Here is a 21531-nt window from a genome sequence, read left to right as displayed (position 1 = left end):
TGACTTTAGCTCAGTTTTCATCTTGGCAATTGAGTTGTCTAATTTTGATTGGCTCCTGTTTATGGTTTCTATTGAATAGTTCCTTGTTACAGTGATCTACATTTCTATCAGTAGTGTTTCTTAGGTTCTTTAGCATTTTTATTACCTCCTTTTTGAACTCAGGGCCTGGTAGACTGGCGAGGTTTGCTTCATCGTTCTCTCAGGGGATTTCTCTTATTCTTCTAAATTGGGAGTAGTTCCTCTGCTTTTTCGTTTTACTTATATTTCTCTAACTCCACGAATTTAGGAGAAACAGTTATCTACTGTGGTCTTGAAAGGCTGTTTTTATGTGGGAGTGTCCTGGTGTAGACTGTGTGAGTCCAGTATTTTTGGTGTGAGGGCTCTGTTTGGTATGGATGCCTGCCACATCTTTCCTCGGCATGTGCTGGCCATTATCCACCCTCGATGGGGGGTGTGTTTGGTGTTGTGCTGGCCAGAGCCTGCACTGTATGTTGGGTGGGGCCTCGTCTTTGCTTTGTGGTTGTCACAGCCCTGTCAAGGGGCAGGGTCTACTCCCCAGCTGTTGGAGTTAGAGGCCCTGCGATCTGGTTCTCAGCTGCCGTGTGAGGTAGGCGGGACCGGAGCACCCCCTCTGGGAGCCGTCGTGTGTTCCTCCTCAGGGGCTCTCTGCCAGGACCTGTGACTCTGTGAGGCCTCCTGCCACCCGGTGTGCACACCCACAAAATCCGCTGCTGCTGGTGCCGCCCTGAGACCCGTCTCGGCTGTGGGAGCGCTGATAATTGGCTCCAGTGTCAGCCTTGCCTTTGAAGTGTGCAGGTTCACAAAGCATGAGCTCCCAAAGCCTGCCGGAGCTGCGCCCCATGGTGGGAGTGCTGATAATTGGCTCTGATGTTAGCCCTGGTACGTGCGTGCTCCCAAAGGCTGGCGTGGCTGGAGCCGCACCCCGCAGTGAGCACACTGACAATGAGGTGTCTATGGTGGACCCGTACCCAGCCCTTCACGCGTCGATAATGGGGTCCTTTGGCAGACCTGTGCCCCGTCCCGTGCGCACCCCCAATTGCAGCCCAGACCACACTCCAGGCTCTTCAGGATGTCTCTGCGCAGCCAAAGCAAGTCGTCTTCCCGTGTCTGTCCACTGAAGCCTGAGTTTCAGCACCCACGAGCTGTGCACGCATCTCAGGCTGGGAAGTGTGGCAGCACGGCAGCTGTCAGCCGGTCCCTCTGTATCTTGCTTGGCAGCAAGTCAGCCCGGGCACACTCCTCTCTTGCAAATTCCAGGCCCCTGCAGCTCCCCTGTCCTGGCGGACCTTCCAGCCAGCGAAGGAGGTTCCCAGGGTGAGGGAACCCTTCCTCTTTCACAGCTCCCTCCCAGGGGTGCAGGTCCCATCCTGATTCCTTTTTTTTTTTTTTTTTCTCTCCTTTCGTCCTACCCGGTTATGTGGGGATCTTTCTTGCAGCTTTGGTTGTATGAGATCTTTTGACAGCTTTCAGCTGGTATTCTGTGAGAATCGTTCCAGATGTAGCTGTATTTTTTTTACCTATCTGTAGTGGGGAAGTGAGCTCCATGTCCTACTCTGCCACCTTGGTCTCCCTTCCAAGAAGTCTTTTTGAGATAAATGTCTTCCATGTTAAAGTGCCCACCTCCAGCACCCCCCTCATTTTTCTCTGCAAGGAAACAGTGGGCTTTTCTAAATGGGCAGTGTAAGGAAAAGCTTTTATATTCTTAAATGCATAATGAAGAGTAAAATATAGGTGTCACTAGTTAGGAAAAGGTAGAAGGAAGGGAGGAGTCCGGAGGGAGATGATATCAACTCAATTCCCCATTCAATTTCTCCCCTCCTACCCTTTCATTTGCCCCAGGCCGGGAGTAGGCAGGTAGATTAATGCGTCCCTAACACTTCTTTCTGGTGGTGGTGGTGTGAGAACATTCGTCAGCTAGAGCCTGAAACTGCAGTAGACTCTTGGTGCTTATTCCCTTAGACCAATGAAATTTAGACCCCAGCCCTGAAACTTGAAAGGAAAGGAAATATATAAATCTCTCTTTATAGCCTCAGTAATCTCTCTCTCCCTGTCTCACAAACATAAACATTGGCATCACTTCCAGCCATTATTGGCTCTGAGCATAAAGAACTGCTAAGAATAAAGGAAAAAAAAAGAGGAATCAGAGTCTAAATAACTTGAAACCCATTAAGATGCTGCTTCCTCTGAGGAGCCTTCCCTGAAGCTCCATGGCATCATTCATTAGTGCCTTTCCTCTGAGCCCCCATATCACTGTGTTGAAATTACCTGGTTACTCGCCTGTCTCCCTCACTAGACCAGGAATTCCTTGTGGGCAAGGACCACATACTGTTGCTCTCTGAATCCTAGGTGTAGCACAGTGCCTGGCCCTCAAGAGACTTTGTTGAGGGGTTTGCTATTGAGCAGATCTTGAAGACGACAGCCAATTTCTCGGTTCTGATCTCAGTCCGCCAGCTCCCTGCTTATAGCCCCATTTCCAAAAGGAGCACGCTGCCGCTGCCACCACAGCCTAGCTTGTCTGTGCTTCATCATCCACTCCCCTCCTGGTGGAAGCCAGGACACTCCAGCTGTCCAAATAGCGAACCTACAGGGAAGCTCATTTGTGAGCAAGGCCTTGTCTGATTGATAGGTCAGAATTAGTCATGGCCACCAGATGGCAGAAGTGGTATTCTGATGAATGCACTACTAAGCTACTGTTTCTTGGACAAGGGTTAAAAAAAAAAAAAAAAAAAAAAGGTCACTTTCTAATTTTAATTCTACACTGCATGTTTTTAATTCTGTGATGCCTATAATTCCTGTTTATGGCTCTCTGCAGTGCTATTAAAACTATTACACCCAAGATTTGCTATTGAGACAACCACAAAGCAAGCCTGTCTGTGGAGGGCAAGATGCAGCTCCTCCGTCTTCCTTACAAACCCCAGGAGGCCCCATATCCATCCCTCAGCCCCCAGGAGGAAGTTCTGCGAAAATTGACATTGGCGCTTGCTGTTCCTTAGTTCTGCCGTGAAGTCCAAACCTGACAACACAGTGAAACGTGATAGCTTACGAGCAGCTTAATGTTATCTGGTTGAATCTGGAAAAATCTAATCAGAGATGACTTCTTATGAATAATAATAAAGGGATAAAAATAATTATGTCTAAAGGGCTAACATTACTCAAGCTCTCTAATGATGGGATCAGAGAAAGTATTTAGTGAGAATGATGATTGATGAGATTCCTCTGTCGTCATTCTCTGCCCTCAGTACTCAACCAGTTTTCTGCAGAATTTGATTCAGTTGCACAAACATTCATTGAGGACCTACTATTATGTCAGGGTCATGCTGAATGCCTTGAATAAAAAAAAAATTTATGGGAATTCCCTGGCGGTCCAGCGGTTAGGACTCTGTGCTCTCACTGCCGAGGGCCGGGGTTCAATCCCCGGTCAGGGAACTAAGATCCCACAAGCCGCGTGGTGCGGCCAAAAAGAAAATTTACAGGATATCATCCTTGTCCTTGAGCTGCTCATGGATTAATGGTAGAAGACAGGCCCGTAAGTAAGTGGTTAGTTATGATGCAAGCTTATAAGTGGCACAATGGGATGATGCACAGGCGATTATGGCAAGGGCGCCTAATCCAGGCTGCAGAGGAACGGTAAGAGTGTTAACGAAGCTCTCTGGAAGGTGGCTGGCACTAAAAATTTGGTAAAGAACTTTTCAGCCAACTATAAAATTGAAGTGAATAGTAAGAATGCCAGCGATAGGTTGAGAGGATACTGACTGTCACCCTTCATTATAAGGGTCACAGTATCTGCTACTAATAACCAAGGGGAATGTTTAGAAACAATTGCATTAAGGATATTAGTAGGTTAGCTCTTTCATTAAAGGGAAGAAAGACAGACAAGGGATGGGCAAAAGGGAGGAGTCATACACATGAGGAAGAAAACAGCTGAAAACAACATTTGTCATTTTATTTCTCCATCTTGATAGTGACATAAAAATATTTTATTTGAATGTTAATACTCTCGCAAAATACCATTCCTTAAAGGAGCATAGGGAATTTGGAACAAAGACACTGAACGTACAGACCCCATGTGTCTCCATAGCAAAACTCTAAAGGCCAAAAAAGCTGGCATGCCAACTTCTGACACCAACGGAGGGGGCTCTAAAAAGGATGATGCCAGTTTTTTTTAATCTCCTTTGTCCTAATTAGAGTGGCTTTAAGGCACTGAAAAGTAACCAGTGGAAGAAGAGGCTGTATCTTCTACCTTGAATGCTGTGTGCCTACCTCCGGCTTTCTCAGGACTGTGAGAGAACTAGAACTAGAAATATTTATTTATTTCCCTAGGACACAGTGTATGGCGCGGAGGAAAACAGAGCTCTGGCTGGGGGCGGGGGGGGGGGGGTCTGGAGGCCTGGGTCGGGGTCCTGGCACTGTACCTAACCTGCTGCCTGTGACCCTCAGCAAGTGTCCTGACCTCTCTAGGGCTCCGTGTGCTCTGCTGTAGAATGGACCAGATCACTGGTTCTCAACAGCAGCAGAAGAACCCCCCTGGGGAAGGTTCTGGTTGTTTGTTAGATGATTGGGCTGGAACCAAGGATGACAGCCATCCTACAATGCATAGTACAGTCCTGAACACTGAAACAGTGCCCCAGGTCCCACAGATATCCCGCCAGAATTTCTTGTAAGGGAAAAGCCTAGAACCTACTTCTGAGTCAAAGCTAATTCTCTTTTAATTAAAATCCAGAGGGTTTTTTTTTTGCTCACCTATAATATGCGCTGAATGCACCAGTTTCTATGGTTGTGTCCTCCTGCCCCCTGACTCTTTCATTTCTCTGTGCTTTGTGTTCAGAATGACTTCTGTCTGTACTTAATCCAAACCTACTTTTGATAGGCACAAACATCTGACTTCTTCATTATGTCTTCTAGTGCAGCCGTGCCTGGGCATTTGCATATTGCAAATATTATTATTATAAATAATTTTCCTCTTAAGTTCTCTTTATTATCATATTCAGGCCATAATGCTATTTTTAGTTACATCAGTAGGCAGGTTATATTACCCATGGATTTCATTTCAGGGTAGAAAAGGGAGCATTTCAAAGTACTTGCTATAACAAGGGGAGGTGTTGGGACTGATGGGAGAGAAAACAACCCCTTGATGGGACGAGCTCCAGGTTCTCTCCCCGAAATGCCCCCAAGCCCGAGATCAGTCACCTCTGCGCAGGGCTTGCAGGCTCTGCCGGGCGTGGCGGTGCAGCTCCTCCACGCAGGGCGGCCGGGTGGCCGGGAGGAAGATGTTTCTCTGCTGGTGCCACGGTGCACGGTAGTACACGCTCAGCTTGCTCTCGATGTCCAGGTTGGAGACGGCTGCAAGACAAAAGAGGAAAACAGGGCATTATCCATCCGAAGCTTTCAGTTGTGCACTTGGCAGACCCTGGGGCGGGACAGGGGTGGAGTCTGGGTGGAGTGGAGTAGAAATCCAGACTGCTGCATTCACAAGAGGAACTTGCTTAAGGCTGGAGAAAGGTTTGACGTTTACAACACAGATAGGACAACCTTTGCCCCCAAGCCAAGGGATGGGAGACCCCGGGACACCAACCATCTGTCCGAGACCAGCCAGTTTCCTCTCTACACCCTCACTTCTCACTCTCTGACACAGTTGTTCGTGAACCTGGACAAGCCCCTGGCCAGCCATGCTTCAGGGTGGGGTGAGGTCCTGCCTTCCAAGAAGGCAGAGAAGAGCCTCAGGAGTGAGTGGCAAAGCTTGCCCCAGCTCCAGTCTTCTGGCCGCAGGCCCTCAGAACTATAGTTCTGCACACCTGCTCCCGATGCCCACTTGAACTTCGCCTCTCCCTTGCCCTGCTTTCTGTCTCCTGTGACCCCCGGCCCCCGACCCTCACTGCTGAACGTTATCCTGCCCTCTACTTGCCATCTCCACTGTCTGCCATCTTTCAAAGCATTGCTTAGCTTCCCTAGTTTTGCCCAGGGAAGAGCACAGGCATTAAAGAACCCATTAAGGGGTGATTGGTGTTAAGGGAGGGAAACCACAGACAGTGCTGGTGAGGAGAGGGACACGGTCCTTGCGACTCCTCCAAGAGATCAAGGAAGAAGGCCTCCTTCCCCCAAACACAGCATTTCACCCAGTATGTCTTCTTCATGCACACACTGAGCCTAAGATGGAGGTCACCCGTGAGTCAAAGCTGAATTCTTATGGAAGGCACTGTTCCTAAGCAGGAAGAGTCTGATTAGGAAGTTACTGCACAGAGGAACTCCTGAGCACCTGGGCAGCCCGCCAGCCCTCAGGAATGGCGAGAACTGCCCCAGTCTGCTTTACCCTCCAGACCTACTATCTGGACCAGACCTACCCTGCATCTCCCAGTCTCGTCCTCTCCTTCTGCTTTTCCTTTTTTTCCCAGGGTGTGATTTGGGGGCATTCTGTCCCACTGTTTATTCCTGTGCCCCAAACAAACTTTTGGTGCCCGTCCGATCCTTTTCTTTTTGAAATCTGGTCTACCATTTCACTTCGTCTGAGAAGCCTTACATAAAACATGACGCTCTACGGATAAAGCAGGAAGGCAAATGTAAAAGAAGGGAAGATAGATACTTTTGTAGAAGGGGGGGGGCGGGAATAGAAGAAAGAAAATTGGGAAAAACGCAGCCTTTTGATAATTAATCCCCCCCCCCTCCCCCGGCACTGCATTTACAGCAGTTGTTTTTGGTTTTGGTTTTGTTTTCTTAAGCAGTCTTTAGCAGTGTTGTTTTTTTTTCCCCCCCTAGAATAATACATCATAACCACAAGGACCACCAGTAGAAACAAGGACATATTTCCAAAGATGCTAAAGAAACATCACATGGACAGGGTCAAAGGGACAGTGCTATCTATGCCTCTAAAACAGTGCCATCAAATAGAACTCTGTGATGATGAAATGCTGTATTAGCTGTACAGTCCAATGTGGTAACCACTAGCCACACTGGCTACTAAGTACCTTTAGTTTTTAATTTTATTTAATTTAAATTTAAATAGCCACAGGTAGCTATTGTATTGTACACAACCATAACCAGAGTGTACTATCTATCTGTTATATTCTCTCACCCTCAGCTACAGAGCAGATTACTCCCTTTGACCTAGATTTATTCTCACGTGGTGTTTTATCTCCAAGAAGACTTCAAGCCCAAGGGTTAGAGATCCCAGGATTATCTTCCTGGGTAGGGGAAGAGTATTTTTAGGGGAAAGCTCTGTGGGGCCAAGAATAAAGGCAGCAACTTTTCTTTCTTGCGTTACTCTATAACCTCAGCCCTTTCATTGGAAACCGTAAGTGCTTGGCGAACCAGTCAGGGGTCATTGAGTCCTGAGGCCTCTTCAGGCCTCAGATGAGGTGTGGGAGGCCTTGGGGTAGAAAGGGTGGGCCACATCTGGATCAGAGCTCTCCTTCTCTCATGTGTAAAGCAGGGGGAAGTGCTGAAGACAGAGCCTTTATTTAGCCCCCCCCTCAGAGGAATGCTGTGGTTCAGTGACCAGGACTGATCACTGATCCAGCCTCTCCCTGGATGCAGAGGTCAGCTCCCACCCAACAGGGCAGAGGTCATTACCAGACTCAACGGAGATGGCTGTGAATTCATCTGCTAGTGACAGCTGGGAGAAGGGACAGAGCAGAAAGCTTGCCTGGTGGAAAGAAGAGGCAGAAGGTTCAGTGGGTATTTCCCTGAAGTAGAGGGACTTCTGAGCACCTCCTCTCCCAGGCTCATCCTTTCAGCAGGAAGGCAGAAGCCAGGATTTGGGGCTGGACCCAGGTGACTTGGGGGTAGACCAGGGAGTCTTATAGCCCCTCATTCCCTCAGCACCACAGACCAGACGCTCAGGGTCTTATATTTTGATAGCCCCTCAGAAACGAGGTTGAGTGGCCGTGGCCCCCCCCCCCCCATCTTTGTGTGGGGAACAGCTTTTGCTTTCAGTTTTGTCCTTTGGTTACAGAGCATCACCTAGTACTGTGTGTCCACCAGAGGCAGGCAGGCAGGCAGACAGGCACTAATGGAGCTCTTCTAGGGAAAACTATCCCATTTTCCTTCTTTAAAAAATCGATTCCTTTTCCTCAATAACAGTTGAACAAAAGTTGAATCCACTCATTCATAAGCTCGCTCTGCCACTGCCATTGCAAGGTTGCCCCACATCTTCAGGTTCACCCTGCCCCTTTTTCTTCCCTATTTAACAATTTCACCCTGGCTGAGCCACGCAAGATAGTAGGTTTGGTGCTCTTACTTAATGTTTGGTTTCATAAAAATAATACAAAGAGAAGCAAGAAGGTTTCTCCTCAGCTTATTTGGGTGTACCCAGGGAACTGTCCGGTAGGCAGAATTCTTGGGGTAGCCCCCAAGATTCCTGCCTTCTCGTGTACATAACCTGTATAGTCTCCTCCCCTTGAGTGTAGGGGGAATCTGTGAATTATGGGATTTTAAGATCCCTCTTCAGTTGACTTTGAGTTGATCAAAAGGGAGATAATCAGTGTGGTGTATCTGGCCTAATCAGGTGAGCCCTTAAAAAAAAAAAAGACAAGCAGAAGCAGCAGTACTCTCCTGTTGGCCTTGAAAAAGCAAACTGCCACATTGTAGAGAAGGCCAGGTGGCAAGCAATGGGGCCTCTAGGAGCTGAGGGCCTCAGTCCCACAAACCTCAAGGAACTGAATTCTGCCAACAACCCAGGGGCCCCTGAGCCTCAGATGAGAACTCAGCCCCAACCAAAACTTTGATGGCAAGCCAAGGGGACGCTGAGCAAAAGACCCAGTTAACCCGTGCCCAGATTCCTGAGCCACAGAAATTTCAAGATCATAAATGGGCACTGATTTAAGCTGCTAAGTTTGTGGCAATTTGTTGTATGATACTAGAAAAGGAATACACCCTCCCACTATTTTGTCTGCTTCCCTAGAGCCAGTTGCTTGCCTTGCCTGGTATTTGTCCTCTCCTTCCTTTGTTACTCCTCCCAGGGAAGGGGCAGATAATGGCACAGGTGACAATGGGAAATAGGGCTATATGTCTTGTTTTTATCCCCTACACAGGAAAAAGGTTATGTGCACGTATCTTTTCCTGTCCAAGACTGTAGGCTCTTGCAGGGAGCTCCAGCCATATGCTAAATAAGCACTACGCCAGGTGCGTTATATTCATGGTATCTTCACACCACCCAGAGATTAAAGTAGTGCTCCCATTTTACCAATAAGGAAACAGAAGCCCAGGGAAAGTGAGTAAATTTGCAAAGTCACACACCTGGCATGTAGAAGATCTGGGATGAGAAACCGTCTCTGGCTTCCAAGCTGCTGTTTTTTCCCAAACGAATATTGAGATAAATTTGCCTAAACTAAGGCTGATTGGGGGATGTGAAGCGGCTGTCTGCCACATGAAAAGTATCTAGTGCTTCTCAAAAAAATAAATAAATAAAGGATTCATAACTGCTACTCTGTCATCCATAGCATTAGGTGTAACCAAGAGCTGAGTGAATCTTTCACAAAGTGCCCAGGAGATGTGTCGTATTCCAGAAATACAAACAGCACTACAAACAGATACCATAAAACCAAACTGCTGAAAGAAAATGCCATTGTAGGAAACGTCCACAGGGCAGTGAAAAGTCTTTCTAGACTGAACTTAGCTGATCCCCCTTGTCAAACTCTGAAGATAATGGGATCGTCTAGACCTTGACTCGTAGTGATGTATTGACAGCATGGATATGGTCACTGGGTTCATCTGAAATGAGCTGACTTGGAAACTGAGGAAGATTGGTGTCTGCCCCTCTCTTGGAAAGGCCAGGGTCATTTCTTTTTTTTTCTTTTTTTTAAGTACGTACGTATGTATTTATTTATTTAGGCTGTGCCGGGCCTTAGTTGCGGCATGCGGGATCTTTTAGTTGCGGCGTGCATGCGGGATCTTTTAGTTGCGGCGTGCGTGCGGGATCTAGTTCCCTGACCAGGGATCGAACCCAGGCCCCCTGCATTGGGAGCGCAGATTCTTAGCCACTGGACCACCAGGGAAGTCCCCAGGTTCACTTCTAAGGACAGGTAGAGGCTCGGCTTCAGGAATTGTTGGGAAGGGGTAAAAATCAAGGGCGAATACAATCTTGCGCCATGCCTCTCCAGCCCCCAGTCTAGGGTTGGTACTTGTTCAGTACTGCCTTTCCTGGCCTCGTGAGCTTATCACTCCCTTAAAGCTTTTACTGCCCTTAAGAGGAGTGCAGAATGCTTATTCTTGGCCTCTCTTCCTAGAAGGCCCCTCTACCCCGAGGCCCCACACCTGCCGCTGGCTCTCTCCACAAGCTACTCCTTCTTCCTTTTCCCAGGCTCTCAAGAATTTAAAAGGGGAAGGTGACAGCTGAAATCAAAGTCTGAATGTTACATGTCGTGAAAATTTCAGAAAAATGTGCAAAGTGACTCTGACATGGAATTTCTACCCCTTCAGGGGAGGGGAAGAGATTTCTTTAAATGTTCTCAGAGTGTCTACAGGACTAACTACCCACATGTACCTTGCTAACCTTCCTTCCTGCCCTTCCACCCATCACACCCACCCCCATCACACCGCTTTCTTGCTGGGAACACAAACCATCCATCCCAATGCCCTCTGACAGAAAGCAGCAAGGAACATGTTTAGCACATCACTATATTAATGAGCATCTGAAATTGCATCACAGGTATGTCGGCGGTTTGCTCTCTGGGTCCCTGCTAGGCTGCAGCCGATCCTCAGCAGTCACCAGCTTGGTAAGCAAAATGGAAATCTACTCAGGGTCTCTGGTGCTACTGCCTGACTTCCCAGATCCGTTAGGGAGCAAGGGAGGGGATTTCACCACTCGAAACTATTCATTCTCTCCCTCCCTCCCTTCCCCCCTCCCTTCCTTCCCCTCACCAACTCTGCTTGGCAGTGTGGAGGAGGGAGCACCAAGGCTCCTGCTACCTGTTGAACAGCCCAGCGCCAGAGCCAGGTGCCCACAGTCTGTCCCTGCTGGGCTTCCTTTTCCGCAGAACCACAATAATTCAGACTTGTTCCCCACTGTGGGCAAAGCATCCAACATGGACCCCTCAGCATCAGAAAAATCTAGGCTTCCTGACAAGTTCTAGCACCCACAGAATAGGAGAATGTGGCTGTGTATTTACTTATGCACGAAAAGGAGCCAGAACGATTTTTCCCATATAAATATTTCTCTAACTAACTTCTAAAACGAAATGATGCTTCACACTAGGAGTACTGTTTAATTATTGCTGCTGTTGTTTCAATGTTCGACATCCTGTGGAAAGATCACCAGAAGCCTGGGTTCTACTTGCAGTTCTGTGCCCGTGGGCAAGTCACTGAACGTTCCCAGGATTCAAGTTCCCCATCTTTACAAATCAGGGTTTGGCCTTCCTGCTGTCTGACGGAGTCCTGTCTGCTCTGTTTATGCCTCTGCTTTCTACCAGTCACCAAAATTAAATGAGGTTGCATCATCCCCCCAAGAAAGACTCTGTATTCAAGCGATGGCAGGATGCACTGGGGGAAAGACCCCGGGCTCTGGGATGGAACGATGGGGATTCAGCACAGCAGCAGTGGATCCAGAACAAGTGACTGAAATCTTTGGGCCTCTGTAAGTGGGGATCCTAGAGCCTTCACAGAATGGTTCTTAGGATCCAGGGAAATGATAAAGTCCTTGACAGGTCCCTACTTACTAAATATTAGTTCCCCTTCCTGCGGTGGGAACAGAAGAAGATGAAGAAGCCAGGATTGGGGTCCGAGTTCAAAAGACGAAAGTCTGGAGCTCTCCAACTTCCTGTTTTCTTTATTTTCCTGTCTTCATTTTTGTAAACAAAAATGAGGCTACTAGAGATCACTCTTGGTGGGGGGTGGGGGGTGTCTTACAATCTGGAAACTGAAAAAGAAAGCTGCCTACAACCAGGGAGCCTGTGACCTCTACTGACAGGTTGGATGTCCCTGGTCTCTGATACTGGTTGACTTGGGCAGCATTCAGTGTAATGACTTAGAGATCCTAATTCTCTGAGTCACTGTCAGAGCTGCAGCACTATATGTTCTCCTTGGAAACGGTTTATAATTTTCTTGTTTATCTGTGGGTCATTCTGCTGCCATGTTCTACACCATGCACTTCCTCCAGAATGTAAGCACGTAGCCATCTGTCACAGCTCAGCTATTGTCAGAAAATTCCTTTAGGCATCTAGCAGAGTCATTGGATTCTACTACTGAAGAGACCTCGGAAATTATGGCGTTCTGTGTCTTTTCAAACCGCAGGGCGTGACCCTTTAGTGGATTGTGAAATCCATTCAGCAGATCAAGACTAGCATTTTTTAAACAATGAAATAGAAGAGAGTAGAATAGAAAATAGCACAATGCACCTCATGTGGTATTGTTTCGTGACGCTCTTGGCTCTGTCACACGTGTGTGCATTTGTATGTGTGTATGCCGGGGTGTGATGTAAAAACATGTATTTCTTGCTCTGGGCAGCAGTCAACACACTGAAAGCTACTGTTTAGGCCACCCCTCTCAGGTACTGAGGAGGAAATCAAGGTTCAAAGATATGACCCAAGATCACAGAGTTGATTTTTGGCAGAGGCAAAAACAAGGCTTAGGTCTCCTGACCCCGGGTCCATGCACTTCCCTTGGCAACGTTCAGCCTGGCCGCTGCGCCCTTCATCTCTCTCAGTGCTTATTTGCTATCTATCACATCTATCAGGTTGTCCTTCCGAAAACAAAACCCGAAACTCACAACACACGCTTCTCACCTGTCATCTAAGAAAGTAGCCATTTTAATTCTGAGATGCCAGAAACGCTTCGGCCCAGCGAGCAAAGACCAAGTTTCCCGGGGATGCTGACGTGCCCAGTCAGCAGACCGCACATTGAGTAGCACTAGTTATAGATGCTGAGGCAACAAGGTAGGTATCAGATTGAACAATACTAAATCAGTGATATTCAACTGTTTTGCTCTACAAAAACCAGCTCAATAGCGCAGTCTAATAATTAGATCAACCCCAAGGTTAGCTTTACCAGAGGGGCCATGATGTTCTCAGACAGTGGTAGAGCGCCTGCGTTCCAGCAAACCTGGGCTGAAAATGACCAGTCCATCACCAAGTCATGACACCTTTGTGCCAGTTTTCAAGACTTGCATGCCTGAGCTTAAATCAGAGTGGGAGCCTGGCTCCACCCTTGCCTCGTCAGCCCCACACCCCTTAAAGAGACACTGGCAGTTTTACATGTTTGCCAACAAGTTAACGTATAGAAAAGATAATACCGATCAGAAATAAGGAATTTGATCTTTCAGGAGAGCCAGATGGATAGCTAAGGAATACTTCAAAGATTCAGAAAAGGGTGAATTGTCACAAAGCTATTTTCATTATTTGCAGAGAACCAGGTGAGGCTGGTTACAGGGAAGACATGAGTATCAGCTTTTGGTATTCTTGGTTCCTTGAAAGCAGGAAAATGGAGAGGAAGGAAGGCACTCTACCCACAAAGATGAATACAGTGTTTTAAAGTCCCTTCATTCCTGCTCAAACTACAGATGTGATGTTATGAACACAGGTACCTTTGACATTCCAGGGAAGAAAGTGGAGCTGGAGTGGGAGAGGCAGATCAGAAAAAGCATGTGAAAATCACCTTTCTATTCAGGAGACACTGCATACAGCCACTGGGTGTAAGAGGAAAGGGTTCTTTCTGTTTCCATTATGGTGCACAGAGACTCTCTGGTCCTCTTGGACAGATGCCCTTGGCTTGGTTAAACCATGAAGCAGTAAGGTAATTAGCACACGACACCCAGTTACACATGCTAATAAATCTCTTCTCCTAGGTAGAGGTTAGTCTCTTAAAATTTACTTAGAGGACATCAGCAATGATGGAAAATTTAAAAATACTTACAAAAGGTCCCACATACCACCTCCACTGCACTGCACTTAGAATTGCTTACTTGCTAATTAGTATCTTCATAGGTAGAGAAGTGATGCCCTTTATTGGGCCAACAAAGAAGGAATAAATACATGAGCCTGCGAGCCAAAAGGAATTCTTTTCCAAGGACCTTTCCACTCCCAAAGCCAAGACGTTTATAATGAGTTGTGTGCTCTCTATAAAAGACACACATAGTTAACACATGATATATTGAATCTGGAGTCAGAAAAGATGTGTTGTCTTTTGACTCAGCCTGAGTCTAGCCCAATAGACTGCAGCAATACTGAAGGAGGCCCACTCTTCACGGACAATGGCTCTTTCTCTATCTGCCCGGGGAAGACAGGCTCAGAGAATGGTTCCCCAGGACAGGCGTTGAGGCGAAGGTTCAGGAGGTGATACTAAGAAGCTACCAGTAGGGGGAGGAGGGAAGTGAGAAAGGGAAGGGAAGGAAGCCAAATAAAGGGTGTACGTATGAGCATGTTATCATGGTGGGTAACTGGGGCTGGATCACCTTCGGGGAGCTAGTGCAGAACACACCCCTTAGAGGCGAGGGAGTTGGGATATTTATCTACCACTTCCTATCAATCACTGGTTGAAGGCTGCCTAGGTGCCAAAACAGTATTTCCCTGGTACTTCTAGAAAAGCAGGCTCCTTAGTCAGAGAAAGAATGCAGGTCGTGGGAGCTGTAAGTCAGGCTGCTGTGCACTAAACTAATAAGGGTAAGGGAATATGGACAGAGCACTAATAGTCTTGGGGGTTTTAGGAATGTGACCCTTAGAGAACAAGCAATTTGCATTTCAGATTTGGGATGTCTTGATTGCTCACCTGGCTAATTTTTAAACTTCTCCAATGCCACAGCAGCTTAAAATGGATTTGTTGTCAAAATCCCCCAAGAGTGGCAGTGAAAAACCCCTGGTCAGACAACTCTGGATCCTGGTTGGAACATTAGCTGGGAGGGCCATGGCCTGGAGGCCTGGCTGAGGGGAGGCTGCCTTCTGGAGAGGCATGGACTAGGTGCCCTGGCTATGCCCAGGGTCCTGCCTCCTGTGTGGCATTGAGTAGGTCACTGGACCTCCTACAGTCTCTTTCCTCCTCTGGAGTTTTAGGCATGATATGGTGGCCCAGGTTCCTCTTGCATATTTGCTGCCCCAGACCTGGAATCAGCCCTTTCTCCAAGAAGTCCTGGCTCTTCTCGGAGGGAACAGGCTTTAGAGACCACATTCCGCATGCCAGGGGTATTCATTGTTGCTGGGTTGTCACTGACTCTAAGCTTCTTCAATAGACAAGACTAGAAAATATGTAAATTTTAGAAGGTGAAGCTAAATCATGAGTTGAAACCGCTATTTCCAGTTCAAATCTAAGATTACGGGTTTCAATTTAACTTTCTTGATTTTGTAATTGATCTCTTTTCTCTTATGCTGAAAATCTTGATTCTTAACGACAGTGGCATAATTTCTTACTTGAGTAGTCTCAAAATGACTACAATAAGACAACTGAATTCAGTTTTAGATACCTTTTTGTTTTGCTTTTTGTCTTTAGGATATTTTCTACTAGAGATGGACAGTAAGAAATACTTTGTTTAAAAGTCACGTGAAATGATTGAAGGTGTTGAATACAATAATTGTTAAGGTTCTGTATATTCCTTTGGGTGCATGAAATGAGAAAAACAAGAGAGGCTCCTGACTGCCCCATTCAGGTGGATCTAGTTCGTAAATAACTAAAATCCGTCTAAAGCTTCTGCATTTGTAACTTAACAGCTTATTGGAGAAAAACATACAAGCCTTCTTGCCCTTCACGCTCATCTGCCCCATGTGTTGCCATGTTTAGAAAACTAGGAGTTCCTTCCCTTCCCTCCTTGTCTCTGGGGTGTTCTGCCACTGGCCCTCGGAGGAGCTGGACTGGCTTTGTTGAGTAACAGCACAGAGAAGTCCACGTGGTGATGAGGAGAGCCTTTAATCTCCAGAAGACTTGAAAACTCAAGCCTGGAGGTCTTGACATTTAGCCCAGAGATCAAACACATAGATGTTGGTACCTGCAGGGAAAAGGGAAATGAACTAGCCATTTTTGAATCCAGAGCCTCTGATGGAAACTCCATAAGCAATGGCAGAATCTGCTGAAGGCCGTGGGCCCGTCAGGAGCTGAGTAGCCTGTCTAGGGAATCTCTCTAAGGATGTGGGTGAGTGGACCACACACAGGGATCAGACTACTTCACCTATGAATGTCTGTAAATGAGCCCAAATACCAAGACACTAGGCTGTACCATATGAAATGGATATTTTTGTAGGTCAAAATAGTTAGAAATATTGTTGATTTCATATGGTTCAACTGTATAGCTCTTAAATAAGCAAATGAGAATCCAAGAACTCAACAATCTTTCAAAATAGATAAATGACACCCTGCTTCTCCCTCCCAGGTCTAAGGCATTTGTCGTGTTTCTCTTCTCAGGTTGATTTGCTAAGGAGGCAGGTAGAGTGAGAGGAAAAGAGAGAAAAAAGTTATAGCAGGCAACTGGTTCTAGAGGGTCGCATTAGAGGACAAGGGACTTGGGCCCCAGTGCTGGCTGGCACAGTTCAGAGGCTCACCAGTAGATCTTGACCCCAGTCCCGCCGAGCGTACCGGAGTCCCTGTCTAATCATACTTGGGTCTGGGAAATGGAATGTGTAACCTCTTATTAAGTTCAAGGTACATACTGTGCAGATGTACTTTAAAGAGAAGGAGATGCCATCAGTGCCCTGAGGAATTTCTAACCTGGTAGCCACATTAGACAGATTAGATGATGAGCCCAATGGGATCGAGTGTGCCCCCTGAGAAAGGTACAGAGTGCCATACAGGTCTAAGAGAAACGCTCTCTGGTTCGGGAAGGGGTACAGGGAAGAGGTAGTCTTGAAGTGGAGGCAGAGTTGATGGATAGAATTAGCAGGGAGGTTGGAAAACGCTGGAAGAGAACCGTATGAAATTTCCATTTTGAGGTAAGAAACGTCTGAATATTGGCAATTTCCTATGAGGCAACCCAATATGAAGGTTGGAAAGAGTGTCAGTGCAGGTCCCAGGAGGAGTTTACTGCCGCTGGACCAGGGATTGTGTGAAGCAAAGGGGGGGGGGGCAGGTTAGGGGCTGCCAAGAAGGAAGACAACACTACTTAGTGAGCATGATGTGCATGGACTAGACCCTGAGTTAGGCTCTGGATAATATCATTTGGTTCCCACAGTAAACCCAGGAAACACATTTGATTATCTCTAATTTGCTGAATAGGCATAGCGAGGTTAAGAAATTGCCCAAGGCCCCAAAGATTATAAATGGTAGAGCCAGGACCTCAAAGTGAGTGCATCTGAGTCCAAAGCCCCACACCACTTTCTACCTTGCTACCCCGCTTTCTAACCCACACCACTGCCCGACACAGGAGCAGATATCTGGGTGGGAAGGCCACGGTCATCCTGGAAAGGAAGACTGAAGTCATTCAGTGGAGACCCCTGCTGGCCGGGTTGAGGAACCTGCTATATAACGGGCAGTGTCTTAGGTACCCCAAAGCAGAGCTCAAGACAAGCTGTTTGTTTAAGGATAGAGATGGGCTTCCTTGTTTATTTTTTGCATCTTCCAGCTAAGCAACGGTCTAGAATATGGACCTGTATGTTATAGGAGCTCAAGTATTTTGGTTGAATGGATGCGATTCAACTCCATAAATGGTTCAAGCTGTACATCTTCGTGGCCCTTTCTCTCTCCTTTAATCTACCTTCTTTCTTTTCCTGATCTCTTTCCTCCCAGATAAATTCTACTCAATGTCCAGCTCAAGCTGTACCTTCTCCATGAATCCATTCAAGATTCATGGACCCCAGGGCCCAATAGGTTCATTCATTTATTGAGCAATGAGTGATGAAGGACTTCCCATGTGCCAAGGCACTGTGCCGGGCACTGCCAGTGACTGATAGACATGACAGACACAGTCCTTGCCCTCATGGAGGTCACATCCAGGAAGGAGGAAGGCTAGGAAGTAAAAATGGACTGATAAGGAAGGATGTAATCAGGTAATATAATAATAGGCACTCTGATGAAATAAAGCAGGGGGGTGAGAGAGAGCAAGGCTACTGGGAGGCATGGCATGGAGTAAATGACAGTAGATGACCAGGAAGGCCCGAGATTCTCAACTAGGCATCAGAGATACCAAAGTAAGGGAGAGAGAGAGGGTACCTGTCCATATGGTGCTGACCTCTAGAGGAATGACCTCTTCCTCTAGTTGAGTGTGGCAGTCTGGCCTAGCTAGTTACCAAAGTCATTTCCTCTTTTTCGGCACACAGCTGGACTACATTTCCCAGCCTCCCTTACAGTTGGGTGTAGCCATGTGTTGAGGTCTAGCAGTAGCATGTGAGCAGAAGTGATCTGCACCACTTCCAGCATAGCTCATAAAAATCTCCCACATGTTTTCCTTCATGTTCTTGAGACCTTAGAAGCCATATACTGAAGATGGTAGTTTCCCAAGATAAAAAAGAGCCTGGATCCTTGAGCTCCGGCTAGGAGAGGAGCTACCCACCAGTGAAGAAAAACCCATTTTGGACATTACGCAAGGGAAGAATAAACCTGAATTTTATTAAGCCAGTGAAATATTGGGGGTTATTTGTTTTGACAGCTCACATTACACTAATTCACTGAAGTCACTGTGTCATTGCCATGGCTATTCATTTGACCCATTCTCAGCCTAGGACATGGTCTTATCCTATTACTGTTTACCTTTGTACTCTTAGTTCACTTTTTCTTTCTGTAGGTCGCACCCCCTCAACTCAGATGGCAACAGTGCAGTCAGAGGCCTGCCCTTCTGAGGTGAGTGCTTTGATATCTTATCTGCTCATTAAAGTGGGATTCCGCTTTCACTGCTGTATCATGTCAGTGGATGCTTTTCTGGCCCTTTGAGTCATTTGTACTTTTAGGCAGGGGAATGATCGACGTTTTCTCTTTTAGTGGGCTTAGAAGACATGTTTTCTAGACTACCACAAATACAATCCTTCCCCAAATTATGATCATTTCCGAATTGGTGGGGCCTGGGTCAGTATGACAGTGCTGCTTATACAGTTGTAGCTGCTTATTTCCCTGTCAGACTGTTTACTTTTTCAGGACAAAGAGTATTTCTTGTCTGTATCTCAGCACGAGGCACAGTCAGGCACATAGTAGGTGCTCAGTAAATGCTTGCTGAAGGAACGAATAGGGAATAGGGTTATTTAATGTTGTTAAACACACTGATGTGCTATGGAAATAATCTGCACAAGTTTTTGTTCTTCAAGGAGCATCTTTAAAGCCACCCCGTCAATTTACAGTCAGCATTAACAAAAGCTTTTCCGTGAAGACCAAATGCATAGAAGTCAGGCTGAATTCCCAGTCGCTCCGGGGCGTCCACAGAAATGAGGATTGTGCGGGAGGGCACACTAAGTGGGAATCTGCTTTCCTGCTGCTTTGCTAAGTGCTGGCTTTTCCCCACCTTTGTTCTTTCTTCCCAAACTCTACCTCCAAATTATCTCTGGGAGTCGTCTACAGGCAGAGTCATTCTTTATCCTGACACACGCCTCCCTAAGTCCACCTACCCAGTGAAAGCTGCAAGCACCCACTTAGCCAAAATACTGGGCTCGATTTCTCTCCAAGGCCAATACCCAGGCAGTGCACGCGCAGCTGGGTATTGGCCTTGGAGAGAAAGGCAATGCCTTCTCAGTGCCCTCGGAGCAAGTCGCCCAGCCCCACACAGGCTCTCGCCTTCACACTGCCCTCCTGCTCCAGATAGCAACTTTCTTTGAGTGTCACAAAGCAGAGCTTCACTGGTCAGAGACACCAAGGCCAGACTGATATGGCAAAAGAGCAAGATCAGGAAAAGAACAGGCCATACTATATAACCTTGAAGAGTAAAGAAATGATTTTATTGTTGTTTTTCTTCTACAGCCTCAGACCCATGCAGCAGTAGGAATTGAGGTTAAAACACAGATGCCACTAACCTGCAAACCAAATGGCATGAGTCAATGACACCAGCTCCGAGACCTGTTTTGAGCCCAAGCAGTGGTCCAAGTCGCACATAGGTCACCTTGCTTGATCTAACAACAGATCAACCTCAGAGAGAGGCATTTTTGACAGAATTTCACCCACTGAAAAAGCAGCTGGCTAGTCCGTTTCTTTTCCCAGTAATAAATGAGAAGCATTTATTATTTCATTACACTTACCCAACCCATAGACCACCTTCTAAACTGGCTGTTTCCCGAAAGTTGCCAGTGAATTCAATCAAAGGTATAGATTCAGTCCTGTGTAGACATGGGACAGACCCCTTTTAGTGGGCTGTCATGGGGCCCCCTTCTGTCATCCCTGCAGGGAATTAATTAGATATTAGGGCAAGGATGTTTACACGAAGAGGTGAAGATAGTGGAGAGAAGGCAAGTAGTACTTAAACAAAACGTGGCGATCTCATTTTAGTTAAGAATGAGGTTCAGCCAGTGTTCTCTTTTTTTTTAAAAAAAACTTTCTTTTAAAGGCTGTCAAAGCAATAGCTTCGGTGAGCACAACATTTATTTACCTTTTATCCACGCATAAAGGTTCGTTCTTTCCAGAACAATAGCCACCTGGGACAAGTGACATGCAGAGATGTCCAGATTCCCATCTCTCTCACCACTGTGTCAGCTTACCAGTGTGCCCTCCCAGGTCTTCTTTAGATATTGGCTACTGGCTAAAAGCCCATTCCAGAAATACCAGTGTCCTGTGTGGTAGGGTTTTCTGCAAACCCACAGAAAGCAGGATCTACTGGGACTTTCCAGGCAAACTGCCTTTTCAGGGGTAGCAGACTCCAGAAGTTCCCTCCTCCTGGGGTGCATTCAAGCCAGTGGCCCGGAGCAGACCGTTCAGGGTCTGAACTGTAGGACTGTCAGGGCCTTTCTAGTAACAAGTACGGACTTGAGCTTTTGTATTTATTTGGATAGACCCCAAAAGGCTCATCTCAACAATTAAGAAAATCCTAGTTGAATATTTACTTGTTAGCTAGGACTCACAGACCGTTAGGCCCTCCCTTCGCCTCCTGCTTCCCTGGACTGCACGTCTCCATCACTCTCTTACTCCACTTCCTTTCTCTGTCCCCTTCACACTCCTTTCCCTTTTGTCCTGGGCGAGGGCCTGGGTCTCTAACAGACCAAGACTAACCTGCCCTTTTTGGATATGTTACATTTTTCAGCCTGTAAAGAAAGTCCTGGTGGTGGTGTTTTTTTGGTTTTTTTTTTTTTGGTTTGTTTTTTTCCCATTTGGTGTACAGGGCCAAAGTAATAGCTATTATGGCCATGACAAGAATGAAATCACTGAGTACTGAGAAAAATCAAACCAAGAAAGGAATGACTTGTCATTCTCTGATCTTCGCTCTTTCTTTATCCATTAACACACACACACAACAACGATGCTCACGCAACAGGTATTAGTCAGGCACCTGCATGGCCCGCCATTGAGTAATGTTCAGCTTTGTTCCTACAGCTTATTATATTCAGGCCTGCTTCTCCCACTTTCACGTGCGGAGGATAATCGTGATGTCGACAGCAACTTGCCATCTTTCTCTGAATATTCATTCAACAAATAATTACTGTGCAGCCACTGAGTGCTGTCCCTGCCTGAGGCACTGAGGTATGAAGTCCCTGTCCTCCTGGA

At 46.8% G+C, this 21531-nt stretch overlaps 1 protein-coding gene and 1 long non-coding RNA gene across 5 annotated transcripts in view; one reads left to right on the top strand and one right to left on the bottom strand.

Moving 5' to 3' along the window:
• NHS (NHS actin remodeling regulator) overlaps positions 1-21531 on the bottom strand; it is a 342843-nt gene that overhangs the window by 52252 nt on the left and 269060 nt on the right. For all 4 annotated transcript variants that reach the window (XM_068533129.1, XM_068533130.1, XM_068533133.1 and 1 more), the window contains exon 2: positions 5209-5361. In XM_068533129.1, coding sequence (XP_068389230.1) covers positions 5209-5361 — 153 coding nt within the window. The remainder of the gene's footprint in view (positions 1-5208; positions 5362-21531) is intronic.
• LOC137756684 (uncharacterized) overlaps positions 1-21531 on the top strand; it is a 92641-nt gene that overhangs the window by 54989 nt on the left and 16121 nt on the right. The window contains exon 3 of the long non-coding RNA XR_011072242.1: positions 18641-18696. This is a non-coding gene — a long non-coding RNA (uncharacterized lncRNA). The remainder of the gene's footprint in view (positions 1-18640; positions 18697-21531) is intronic.

This window comes from Eschrichtius robustus, chromosome X (genome assembly GCF_028021215.1).
Source record: "Eschrichtius robustus isolate mEscRob2 chromosome X, mEscRob2.pri, whole genome shotgun sequence".
In the NCBI taxonomy this organism is placed as follows: Eukaryota; Metazoa; Chordata; class Mammalia; order Artiodactyla; family Eschrichtiidae; genus Eschrichtius; species Eschrichtius robustus.
Note: the sequence above shows the minus strand (reverse complement) of the source record. Positions and strands in the feature narration are given on the sequence as shown.